Source organism: Somniosus microcephalus, chromosome 14, assembly GCF_052327205.1.
Source record: "Somniosus microcephalus isolate GS21.2 chromosome 14, FLI_Smic_1.0, whole genome shotgun sequence".
Lineage (NCBI taxonomy): Eukaryota > Metazoa > Chordata > Chondrichthyes > Squaliformes > Somniosidae > Somniosus > Somniosus microcephalus.
Genome location: NC_141000.1, coordinates 99,291,686 through 99,305,349, shown reverse-complemented (window position 1 = coordinate 99,305,349; position 13,664 = coordinate 99,291,686). Strand labels below are relative to the sequence as shown.

Here is a 13,664-nt window from a genome sequence, read left to right as displayed (position 1 = left end):
AAGACACTATATAAATGCAAGTATTTCTTTTTGTTGTTCTTTTTACTCTGCCAAACGATGTCCATCATTAAACTAATTCTGTAGTCTTAAATAAGACATAACATCATACTTCTTCTAGAGAATTGATTTTATATTTGTTATTACAGTAATTACCATCAGCAATTTAAAAACTCTAATATAGGAAGTGCCCGCTGGCATATCACTTACAATAATTTGGCCCGGCCATAACAATCTAGACCTACCGTCATAAAAGAATAGTCATATCAGCAGCTTATTTTAAATTGTTCTTCAAAGCACAAATCAGAAGCAAGCACTTGAAAGTGAAAACAATGGATTTACAAATAATTCTACCCTGCAGCCCGCGGCATTCTATCACTAGCATCTTGACTCTAGTGTAACTACACATCAGTTTGTGCTGACTAAGCTGTGAAGTAAAATGAGTTATAGAGGTATTGTTAACATTCGTCTGTTGCTTAAATGACTGCATTTTCAAGTACCACCAGAGGCTTCCTTTGGCACAAGAAAGATAGCCTTCAATCAGTTGCTAACGTCCAAAGCCGCATTTACTAAATGGAGGTATTTTTCACATTGGTAGAAAACTGTTCATCTTAAGGCTTGAAAGAACTCTGCTAAAATGAACCTGTCTGTCTATGCATTGTGTCGTAATTGAGACAGACAACTGACACAATTCCTTGATAAAACAAGGTAGTAACTTTCTCAAGTGACTGCTGCATGAAATAGAAGTGTATGATTGATTTGAAAGATAGTAGGATATTGGGAAGATATGTAAAATACTTTTGAAAAAAATCAGTGCCATTGGATGTCTTTTTGGCATTGTGAGTACGGCTGCAATTGTGTACGAGGAAGTCATGCTGGAGATGGAGAAAAGAGGGAGAAAAAGTGAAAGATAGGGAAGGGAGAGTAGTAACTGAGATTACAGCAGAGCTGTATTATATCTGAGAGTAGAAAGAGAGAGATAGACTGACTAAATAAGTGTCTAATCTTGACTGTTTGAATATCTGTTTCTTTTATTTAAGTGCTCATTGTTCTGCTCCAAAGTATAAAAGTTATGACACCATGGGGGAGAAATTGGGTGAGTAGCGCCACCTGTTAGCGCCTAAAGAGGCAGTCAGTGGCTGTAGCGCCACTGGCTGCGCCTCCCGCGATATTCAGCAGGGGCGCTAATGGTGGCGTTAGGCATTTGCGCTGCGCCGCCACTGATGACGGCATTGGTGTGCGCAGTGCCCCATTCGCGCCCCGTTCGCGATATTTGGTAGCGAACACCGCAGTTGCGCCGTTCGCTACCCGCGCCTGGTTCACGGGGCCTTACTGTGCCGGCAGCGGCGCGTTAAGGTGGAGGTGCAGGGTGGCCGCCTTTTTCGGTGGCCGCCTGCCAGCACCTCCATCCCCGGCCTCCTAACCCCACCAGCAGCCCCCCCCCCGCGGCATTGCCGGCTGTTTCCCGAGAGCCCGGCACTTCTCCTTGGTGCCGGGCTCATTTGCCGTAACTCGCGAGCGGGGATCGCGCTGTTGCAGGCACCTCCCCCTTAACAGTGGGAGGAAGGCCTGCAGTACTGCAGCGTGCCGTGCCGCAGCGTGTGGCGCTGCGGCACGTTGCGCTGCGATATTCAGTTTCAGCGCCCTAAGAGGGACGCGAAGCGCCTCGAGCCTCGCCCCGTGTCCCTCGAGGGGCAATGAAACTGAATATCTGATGATCGCTAAAGCCTCGAACACTGCGCTAAATCCTGCGCTCAGACGACTTTTGCGCCACTTTGGCACCCCAACCCAATTTCTAGGCCCTTTTGTTTTGTCCCTGGTTTTTTTTCCAACATTTCCATCTTCAAGTCACTTCAGTAAAGTTTCCACCCAGCTCTGAGACCATCCTGGTCAAAGTTACCAATGTCATCCTCTGTGACTGTGACCATGATGCATTATCCTTCTTTGTTCTCCTTGACATGATCAAATACTCCATCATCCTCCGCCACCACCTCGCCTCTGTGTTTCTCCATAATAGGACTACCCTGGCTTGGTTCCTCTTCTATCTGTCCCAAAGTCACCGCTCATCTCTAGCAAGGATTCTCTTCTTGCCTCAACAAGGTCACCTCCTGAGTACCCTAAGGTTCCACCCCCTTCTGTTTCTCATTTATGTGTTGTCCCTCTGCAACATAGTCTGCAGGCATGGATTGAGTTTCCACATGTCCGCTGTTGATACTCAGCTCTACCTCTCCATCACCATCTCAACTTCACAACCATCAGTCATATTGCTTGCCTGACAATTGAGCCAGAATTTCCTACAATTGAACATTAGAAAGGCGAAAACGTTCTTCATTGGCACCCAGCAAAAACTCTGTATCCTTGTTCCTGATCAAATCCCCTTCTCCAGCTGCTCGCACAAGCTGAACCAGATAATTCAAAACCTCAATGTAATATTTCACCCTGAGTTGGAGCTTTAAATCCCACATCCTATCCATCACCATAATCCTTTACTTCTGCCTCAGCAACATCCACATCTGCCCTTACCTCACTTTAACTTCCACTGAAACTCTTATCCATGCTTATTTTTTTTAACTCCAGATTTATTTCTCTGAGGCCCTCCTTGTTGACCTCTGAAGCATTAACCTTGTCCAGCACACCTGTCTTTGCCAACCTCTATTGTATCCAATCCCTCAATATATCAAATTCAAGACCTTTGTTCTCATTTATAAATCCCTCCATGGCCTTGCACCTCCTTACTGCTGCAACCTTATCCAGCCCTATGCCCCAGTCGTACATGCTTCTGATTTTGTCTTCTGCAGATCCCAATCTCGTCACTCCACCACCAGTGGTTCGATCCCGGGGGCGGGGGAGAGGGGTGGAGTGAAGAGAGCCTTTTATCACCTATGCTGCCCTCTTTCGAGCTCTTCCCTGAAGTCCTCCGCCTCTCTATCTCTCCCTCTGCTTTCCAAAACCTCCTTAAAATCTAACTTTTTAGCTAAGCTTTTGGTCACTTCCCCTAACTCTTCTGTTACTGCTTGACATCTGTTCTTTGCGGAACATCCTAATATAATAACCTACATCCCGTTCACCCCTACTGTACTAGAATTACTGAGTTAGACCAAGTTAGCGGATGAGATAAGGAAAGACAAATGGATGTTAAAGTAAATATGTTAAAGTAATGGTTATTGGATTAGGAAATACCAAATACCTCAAAGTGAAGAGATGTCCTTCAGTAAAGATAAAGAAAAAAGATTTGGGTATGATTATTGATCATTTACTGAAAGATTCCGGGCAGTGCTAAGCTGTAATCAATAAAGCTAATCAAATACTAGGATCCATCAAGGTTATTCTAACCTTGTATTGATCACTAGTGAGGATACATGTGGAATCGTGTTTGCAGTTTTCAACACTCTACCTTCAAAAGATCATTGATGCTTTGAGAAGGGTTTGGAGAAGAGGGACAGGAAGATTCTAAATCTTAAGGATCTAAAATAATAGGAGAGAGACTTTCAGATGTATTTTCATTGGAGCAAAGAAGATTAATGGGGGAGGTGATCCAGATCTCTAAATTACTAAGAGTCGTATATGCAGTTGTAAGTTGAATACTTGACTTGGGCTGTGTGTGCAGAACCAGACAACACAAGTTTAAAATTAACAAGTTTCAGGTAAAACAGAAGAATAGAAGAAACCTCTCCACCGCCCCCCCACCCCCCACTCAAAGAAATAGACTTTCATCAAAAGCAGTTGATACTGTGTCAATTAACTCTTTCTAACAGGATCTGGTAAAATCAGGTTGGGAACTGGATTGAAAATTATGAAGGTAGGCACAGACTGAGCTGAACGAATGCATTGTTGTCAGGAACACTTGGCCCCGACCTTGACAGGGGTGTGTTGCGTAGGTGAGGGGTGGAGTTTCAGACAGCTGGAAGTCCGGGTTACCTCACTTGCTGTGGAGTTATGACTCCACAGCCTGCGTAGTTTTCTTTGCCAGGATCCCCGCCAGATGTTAGCCTGATTGACAGGCTTGGCTTCCAGTCAGACACAGAGCAGGCCGCAGCCCCCAGGTAGGGAGCTTGCAGCTGCTACTGGGAGTATGGGGGGTGGGAGGGCGTCTGATCCCTGACCCCGGCAGTGGTTTGATCCCGGGGGCGGGGGAGAGGGGTGGACGGTGTGGGATTTGATCCCCGACCCCAGGAGTCTTTGTATGGGGGTGTTTGATTGCGGGGGGGGGGTTTCTGATCCAAGGCAAGAGATTAAGCTTGGGGGCCAGATGGAAGCACTCCTGCTCCTCCTGGTCCACAAGCAGTGCTGTAAAGGCGCTTACCTTCTCTCCGAAGCTGTCCTCGCCTCCCTTCAGCTGCCAGGTTTCCTGAGGCCTGGGCAACCCGGCCAGCCAGGGTTAAAACTGCAGAGCAGGTTAAATCTGAGGCTGCCAGCCTCATTATAATATTTAAATTGCCAGCCTGCTTCCTGGGAGCGGGTTGGCTGCCCGCCCCTTGTCCCGCCTCCATTAAACCTGGAAGTGGGCTGGTTGGAGTTGGGTTTGAGATTTTTTAAGTTTTAACATCTCACCCGACCCCAACACACCTATTTTTGGGGGTTAAAATTCACCCTAAACTATTTCCATTGACTTCAATGGAAATTAAAAAAAAGGAGAGATGTAAAATGGGCTCTTTGTGTGATTTGGTTTCCATCTTCAAACTTTTGTGATATTTTTAAACAAAATTTAGCAGCCACGACCATGTCAATATTTGCTCTAACTCAGTGAGATTAAATAAATCAGCAAGTGTGAGAAATGGTCAGTAATTACACAGTGGTTTCAAAAATGGTCAATACTGTGATTTATTGAACAGTTTACAATCCCATTATCTCTAACTTAAAATACACTGTGTGAGTGTTACATTTTGACTTACTGTGTTGAAACCCAAATTCATCAATGATGAAACAGAATGTGGTTGGACAATAGTCTGTCTGGGATCAGTTGCCTGTGTGTAATGTTTCTGGAAATGGTTGGGTTGCCTTTAACCTTTATTACATCTCTTAATGACCAAACTACTTTGATATTACAGCTACAAATCTTCATATTTATAACTGGCATTATGTTATTCGATGCAAATCATATTTCAGCGTACAAACTCTCCCTGGCGAGTCTGCCAAGGCCTGCAAAACAGGGAGATTAACAACAGGTTGTTACAGATGATGCCCATCGCATGCCAGTTATCTGTATGTGAAATACATGCATGTGGGAGACAAATGATACCACGTGAGCTAAACCAGGACTAAACTCAAGGAACAGATGGAGGACATATCCACACCCAGACAGCATAATCTCTAAATGACTGGGAGTATAAATAGGTTCATTTGAAGCACTTAGTAAAAGATTTAATCAGCTCCAGGCTGAGGCATGGCTGCTTTCTGCTCAGCTACAGTAGACTTTGCCCTTCTATCATCGCTGCATGTCTCTTTTGTGTTCATGGAGCATTCTCTTTAAGTTTCCTACAGCTAATGAGGTGAAGGCCAGGTTTGTTAAAAAAAAAATTTCCAGCAATGTTTCTGTTCTCCATTTCTGAAGGTGCTGACTCATTCTGAATGCAAAGCTATCTGACAGCAGCGTGTGGTCATTTTTTTTACATCCATTCACAGGACGTGGACATTGCTGGCAAGCCCAGCATTTATTGCCCATCCCTAATTGCCCTCGAGAAGGTGGTGGTGAGCCGCCTTCTTGAACACAACTGAGTGGCTTGCTAGGCCATTTCAGAGGGCAACTAAGAATCAATTCATACTGCTGTGGGCAATATTGCTGTGGGTGTGGATTCACATATAGGCCAGACCAGGTAAGGATGGCTTATTCCCTAAGGGACATTAGTGAACCAGATGGGTTTTTGCAACAATCCGGTAGTTTCACGGTCACTGATACTAGATTTATTTAATTGAATTTAAATTCCCCAGCTGCCATGGAAGAATTTGAACTCCTGTCTCCGGATCATTAGACCAGATCTACTGGATTACTAGTCCAGATCTACTGGATTACTGGTCCAGATCTACTGGATTACTAGTCCAGATCTACTGGATTACTAGTCCAGATCTACTGGATTACTAGTCCAGTGACATAACCACTCTGCTGCCGTACCCATTCTTCACACGTAACCATGAACTGTGCATCTGTGGGCTATTTGACCATGACAAGCATATAGCCAAGCCTGCTTCTGGCCTCACTCAATAACTACACAAGCAGACTTTCTAGCAGGGGTGATTGGGTAATGATCAGCAGCAGGATCCGCTGGTGATTTGTCCCTTCCCCTGCCAAATCCTGAGGCCCACTGTAGCACCCATTGCCATGACTGAGAGCAGCTAATTGAGTACAGACAGGATTGAACCCATGAGCTTCCTGGTCTGATGAGGCTCAGTGGTGATCCATACATTACAGAGGTAATTTCCTGACTTTGCACTGCCAGTGGTAAGCAGTGCACACCAGATTTACGATATGTGCTTCCAGCAGGCAGGACTCCCCCGCCACAGATGCAAATTGAGAAAATTGCCCCTTATACTTACTCACAGGCATTAGGGAAGCCCTGGGGAATGATTATAACCACGGGCAATGGGTAAAATGAACGATATCGGATTGGCTGCCCGTTATACACTCTGCCTGAATTTCCCTTCCATTGGCGTGGTGTAGAACGGGCGGCTAGTTCAATATGGCCTGTTTTACACCATTGTCCATGGTTAAAATGACTCCCCTGAACAGGTTTACTGTCTGGTGGGACTGTTTATTTGAGATCAAACAGCACATTTTCAGTTTGACTGAGGGTGATGACAACACTTATGGTTTTAATGGCTTACTTGTGATTTCAGTTTGGGATTGAACCAAATGAGTCATTGTAACATATATTTACCAAGAAAGAAAAAACGAATCAACTGAAGTTCGAGTGAGAGAGTAGATTTAGAAACAGGGCAGTAGCACCACGCTGCTGATATTTTGACCATAAAAGGCTTTAAAGGAGAAACATTCGGTATTATTAAACCTTGATTTAAGAAAATGATTCTAAACAGCACGATTATATACATTTTTTGTTGCCTTAACCCTGAGCCCATGAAGCCCAACCCGTACTTCAGTGACGTCAAGAACAAGGGTTGTTTGTATGGAATCTAAATCATCAGTTAGATTTAAGCATTTTGCAGGCTGCAGTTCTGCACTTACCCCATGTATCGGGTAGGATATCCAACCCAGCTCCCCTTGAACTGCTTTAGAATCCAGGAGGTTAACTATGGAAACAAATAACAGCCAATGAACAACAAGTCGCACATTTCTTCACCAGACACCTTCTTCAGAATGGTTGTCTCTCATGTGAGTTAGTCAGGACATTCAATTTCAAATAAATGCACATCACATCTGAGTACAGATTTCCCAATGTACCAACTCACTTCCAATTCTTTCCTATGCAGAAGCACTGATCCAATATTTAACTCAAGTCCAAAATGCAGTGCAAACTAATTCCAAAACACCCATTTTGTAACACTCTGTGTATTGAATACTGTCAAAGGACTCATAGACACTAGCGTGTGACTTTTGTATTAGATTTTACAGTACAGGCCAGAGAATTACAACATTCAAAATGAATAGGCAAGCACATGTTAATTGAGCACCATCAGCGGCCGTGCCTTCAGCTGCCGAGGCACGAAGGTCTGGAGTTTCCTCCCTAAGTCTCTCCGCCTCTTGACCTTGTACTCCTCCATTAAGACTCCTCCCTCTTTTCTGCCCTAATATCTCCTTATGTGGCTCGGTGTCAAATTTTGTTTGATAACGCTCCTGTGAAGCATCTTGCGACGTTTTACTACGTTAAAAGCACTCTATAAATGTTGTTGCTGTAACGTGCTCCAAGATTTTCCTTGGACCTCAACTGCGGAACTGCTTACCTGCCCCATCCTTAAGATTGGCTGTTGTACGTGATTGTCATATTTAAATTACTTTTATTGTCTGAAATTTTACTTTACAGTTGAATCCTGATAAATATACAATTAATTTGTTATGCAATGTGGTGCTTGGTTCAGAACGAGAGAAACATATTGTGACAATTAAGCAAAAATAGTCCTCCAGTCTGCCTGGAGCTAACAGTTTTAAATCATAAACATCCAACAATGGGAGACAACTAAAAGGCATTATTCTGTGTACAGGTATATCCCTTTATAACGTTTATGATTATGTAACAATTCAGTAGAATGCACTTCCATTGTCAATAGGGACGGTATTGTGAATCAGCCTGTGATTGTGCTAAGAAAGAATTTGTATTTATATAACACTTTATCACATCCTCAAAGTCCCACAGCGCTTTACAATCAAGGGATTACTTTTGAAGTTCAGTCACTGTTGTTACGTAGTCAAAGACAGCAAGGTCCCCCAAACAACAAATGAATGAATGACCAGCTATTCTGTTTTCACCAATGTTGGATGTGGGCAAGACACCAAGAAAGCTCAGTCTTTGAATAGTGTCATGGAATCTTTTACAGCCACTTGAGTTGGCAGACAGGGCCTTGGTTTAACATCTTATCTGAAAGATCACCTCCAACAATGCAACACTTCCTCAGTACTGCACTGAAGAGCCAGTTAAAATTGCGTGCTCAAATCTGTACTGGGGCTTGAATCCATGGTGGTGGGGAGGAGGGGATTTGTCTTGGGCAGTAGTGCAAAATGGGTGATAGCGAATTCTTTGGAAATGAATATTGGATGGAATGTAAATCGGACTGCCGATTCGCTATCGCCCATTTGGCACGACCGCTCATGACGGATTTAACCCCCACCCGACCTTTCTGACGCAGAGGTGCGAGTGTTACAACAAACTGAGCAACTTAAAGGTTGTGGCTATGATCGGAGTAAGGATGTCGCTGGTGTGAATGTCGAAGTTAGTGACTGGGGTAAGTGCTGTGAATATCAAATACTCATCCCCAGTGATGTCCCATGGTATTTCCACCCCCTTAGAAACGCTTAAATTAAAACAACCACATTGAAGTCTCCTAAGTGTTACCCATTAATCTGCAATTTTCTCATTAAATTCTGACACCTTCTCCATCCCTTATTCAAACTGCACTTTTCACAGGTTTTACTGAATCAAACCAAGGCACAAGTGTTAATCATTACCTCCATCGCAGATTGGAACATCTGCTCAGAGGACTTTCCACATTTCTAATTATCAGACAGCGAGATGACACTGTCTGAAACTAGAGGACATTTATTTATTTGCATTGTTCTTTAACAGAACTAAAATATTCAGTGGCAGTTCTATATATGTATATAAAGTGTGTTGGTGTGTTGGTTTCCTGGCTGCAATTCAACTGAGATACAGATGGACAACATGAATTGCTGGAGTACAGGACTAACTGTTTCTGAATATCAGCAGAAGCTGAGAATGAATTACAGTCTTTAACTCCCTCTACAGCAGCTGTTATTTTATATAATAGTGCGTGCTAACTATGATGTTGAAGCGCAAATGAAATCAGTAACACATAACGTTACTATGCTGATGCGTAGGCAGAAGGGTGTGAGGAAACTGCAATGGCAGTTAACAGCAAAGCTGCAAAACTCACAAAAGCATTAAACTGTAGTTTGTGACATTCGTAAAACAGAAGTATGGCATTATTTGATTCATAGGAGATTACAACGGCCTCGTTTTTATGAGGAGTCGTAAGCATGATACACAACAGTGAGCAGTACTTTACGGGACAAGACTAAAGCCCCAATTTAAACTCAAGACAGGAGACTTGCGGGGGTGGGGGGGGTGGTGAATGGGGAGGCAGATGGAAAACCGTCCCAACCTCAGCAGCGTGAGGCCTGGGAGATTTTAACTCCCGATCCTCATCTGTCAGTCTCCCACCCAAAATCAGCAGGAAGCAGAATGTCGGAGGGCGAGAGGCCACCACCAGGGACCGAACGAACGGTCAACAGCACTCCAGTAAATAGTTGGGAGAGGGTTTGGGAGGGAAGCCCGTGGCAAGGGAGGCCTAAACTTTCCTTGTGGGGAAATCGGAGGAGGACTCCTGCTCCTTCTGGCCCCACAAGGAAAGTTTAAAAAAAAAGACAAACCACCTACCTCTTTTGGGCATCTCTGGCCCCGGCTCCTTTTCCCACTTGGTTGGCCTGGCGGTAAAGCCACAAAGGCTTCTGCATGCAGTCCTCTTATAATTGCCATCGGGTCGCGCTGGCATCATTGGAGCCCGATCTGCATATTTAATCAAGAACCTTGCTGGCTTCCGCTGAGTCTCCCTCTCTCCTACACAGAAGAGCAGGAACTCACGGGGAGACAGCGGGACCTCGGCGGTTAATCACAGCCGGCGCATCTGTCGAAGTTTCTAATACACACTGGCGGTATACCCTCCCTACTTGGGCAGACTCACAAAATTCAGGCCAAATTGTTTGCTTTGATAGGAAAATATTATAATACACCGTAGTCCTAAAAAGGTTAATGCAAAGTACAGCTTGCATCAGCTCACGGGCCTTAATGTTTTGAGGCAGAGGCCTGCACATAGAACAGAGCCTAATGTGCTATGAATGGAGGTGGATGATGGTGCAGCCATTCAATTTCACGTCTAATGTTTATACTGTTATCGACAGGCATTTGATCATTTAGTCCTGAGCATTATTTTCATAACATGACACCCCCTAGAACAGAGCAATCAATAAATGGCATATATCAAATTAATGCTGCAAATCATCCATGGCTATCCATCGCTATCCCGTGCAAAAATACCGCAATCATTCCCATTCATGTTCTGTATATATTGTATAATTCAGGTTGGTGTCATTTTAACTAATTGGTACTCCACGGGATGTGAGCTGTAGGATCACAGCATTATGATTGACAGGATATATATATATATATGTGCGTCAGTTGATTCCACACAATATTTCAGGCTCTTAAAGAAGCCTCTTTTCCAAGTGCAAAAATAAATAATTTAAAACCCTGTAATTTAAATTGGTCCAGACACGTGGTGTTACCTTATTGCCGTTTGGCAGCTTAGAATGATCTGGGGCAGACCTGCTACTTTTTTAATTTTCTGCATTGTCAAGACGTCACCAGTTGTCATGTCGTTATAATCCCAGTGATACATAAAGCATGAACATAAAACATAAAAACAACTTTTTTTGTGTTGAGTATAGATTTGGTTTATTTTGCAACCCAACAAAAGGGATAAGTATAGAATTTACAGATGGTGATATCAATGGACTGACATTTCATGAACTTGGGCAACATTCCTCTATTTATTTTAGTGGAGATGTTAATACATTTAAAATTAGCTGAGTAAAATAAATAAGTTTAAATTCAATATTGCAATAGTACAGGGAGAAATGTTATATGAACATGCTAATTAATTATCGGCCAATATCTCTGTTGGAGAGATTTTCCAGAACTGGGTGGCATAAAGCTCTATGATCTCTAGGACCTGGTTTTGAATCCGGTCCCGATTGATGGATTGAAAGTCTATCTGTTTTGGCTAGCTGTTGGGATTCTATGTGAAATCACTTTAGGCAATTTCAAGCTCACTAAGCGTGTGAACTCACAATATCGCCTAGAATTTGGCAGAGATTGGCACTAAATTGCCAATTCACTCAGAGAGACCACAAGCACACCAAACTGAAAATCTAGCAAAATCTAACCACCAGCATCCAAAAAGCTGACTGCTAAAAAATGGCCTTCAATATAGGTTCGATGACACATAGGTTCGATGACACAAAGAATTAGACAGAAATTGCTGCAGGACTTGCACCTGCCACAGCTCAAGCTATAAGAATAGCCAGCACTTAATCACTTTTATTGCTGGTGAAAAAGCGTAAAGTATGCAAAAGTACAGCTTGCAGCAGGAAAACTTAGGAATTATTGCAGTGGGGAGGGGGTGGGTCTGAGTGTTGAAGGTGTGAGATTCATTTTTAAAGCAGGCCTGGGGACATTGCTCCTGAAGGTTTTCATTATTAACACTTTATTTGCTGCACTTGATAGAATTGTGAAGCCTACTGCAATGTTGCCTTTCAATCCAACAATAATTTCTCATGGAAGTATTATAGGTATTCTAAATAGGAAAATAACATTAATTGCATGGATTCCTACATAACTTTACTTGATCCATAGCCTTAAATTGGGAATCTACTCGGGTGACTGTCTGTGTGGAGTTTGCACATTCTCCCCGTGTTTGCGTGGGTTTTCTCCGGGTGCTCCGGTTTCCTCCCACAGTCCAAAGATGTGCGGGTTAGGTTGATTGGCTATGATAAATTGACCCTTAGTGTTAGGGGGATTAAAATATGTGGGGTTACGGGGATAGGGTGGGATATGTGTTGGTGTAGGGGTTACGGGGATCGGGTGGGATATGTGTCGGTGCAGGCTCGATGGGCTGAAATGGCCTCTATCTGCACTGTGGGGTTTCTGTGTGATTTCTGTGTGTGAAGTATCACGTTTATTCATCGTGTCAACATGCAGTCACAATAATCCCAACCAGGAGTCCATTCTGCATTCACAATGCACAACTGACTCACGATTGCATCTGTCCCTTCCCGAGACCTGCATCAATTCAGAGGCAAGCTAGATTACACCAACAACATCAACTTGTATTTATATACTGCGTTTAACGTAGTAATAGGTCCCAAGGTGCCTCTCAAGAGCATTAGCAGACAAAATTTGAAACGGAGCCACAGAAGGAGAAATTAGGACAGGCTTGGCGAAAAAGGCAGGTTTAAGGAGCGTCTTAAAGGAGGAAAGAGAGGTACAGATGTAAAGAGGTTTAGGGAGGGAATTCCAGAGCTTAGGGCCTTGGCAGCTGAAGGAATGGCCACCAATGGTGGGGGTGAAAGAAATTTTGGATGCACAAGAGGTCAGGATTAGAGCAGATTTCTTGGAGGGTTGTAGAGCTGGAAGAGGTTCTAGAGCTAAGGAGGGGTGAGGCTTGGGAGGGATTTGAACACAAGGATGAGATTTTAAACTTGAGGCGTTGCTGGACCTGGATTGCGGGTATGCTGATTTAACTAATCATTTAAAAAAATTGAATTGAATTGAATTGAATTAGCTTCAGCACAGACAAGGGTGAGTTAATATCATTGAAACAACACTTTAGAACCATATTCTCATGAAAGGTCAAATGAAAGAATTAATCTTGACCTTTCTTGTTTGAGATACATTTCAAACATTTTCTGTTTTTAAAACCTTAAAATATGAGGCTAGAAATTACTGTTGGTAAAATGTTTAACACATTCTCCTCTCCACTACTTTAGTGGAGACATTGACCCGTTTACAACAAATGTGTTAACACCTGCTTTAAAGTAGCAAACATTGGAATATTATATCAATGTATCAGCATCCATCCACTATCATCACTAACAGCAACTTTTAGAATATATTTCCATTTTGACCTTGTCAAAAAGTGTTATTTTCTTGTACTAGCAGTAAAAATTATTACATGTCACAATCGTTAAAAAAACCGGAAGTGCATGGAAAATATGGTTTGCAGGAACAGACAATAGGAGCCGAATTTTCTGCTTTTAGGTGGGCCTAACTGATTGCCTACGGCCTAAGGTTTCCAATCTATTATACGCTTATTGTTTATTAATGTCACTCTTCTCATTTCCCGGAGGATGTTCACTGCTGTAATATGGATGTTGCGGGGTCTCTCAGTAAAATCAGATTTATGCAAATCTCTGGGCAGTGACTGGA

General features: G+C 43.2%; 2 protein-coding genes across 3 annotated transcripts in view; one reads left to right on the top strand and one right to left on the bottom strand.

The window, feature by feature from the left end:
* LOC147107757 (uncharacterized) overlaps window positions 1-3,277 on the top strand; it is a 35,161-nt gene extending 31,884 nt beyond the window's left edge. The window contains exon 3 of the mRNA XM_086007373.1: window positions 3,171-3,277. Within this exon, the coding sequence (XP_085863499.1) occupies window positions 3,171-3,277 (107 nt within the window). The remainder of the gene's footprint in view (window positions 1-3,170) is intronic.
* The window catches only part of epha3 (eph receptor A3), a 268,070-nt gene that overhangs the window by 242,172 nt on the left and 12,234 nt on the right, over window positions 1-13,664 (bottom strand). For both annotated transcript variants that reach the window (XM_086007038.1, XM_086007039.1), the window contains exon 2: window positions 7,175-7,239. In XM_086007038.1, coding sequence (XP_085863164.1) covers window positions 7,175-7,239 — 65 coding nt within the window. The remainder of the gene's footprint in view (window positions 1-7,174; window positions 7,240-13,664) is intronic.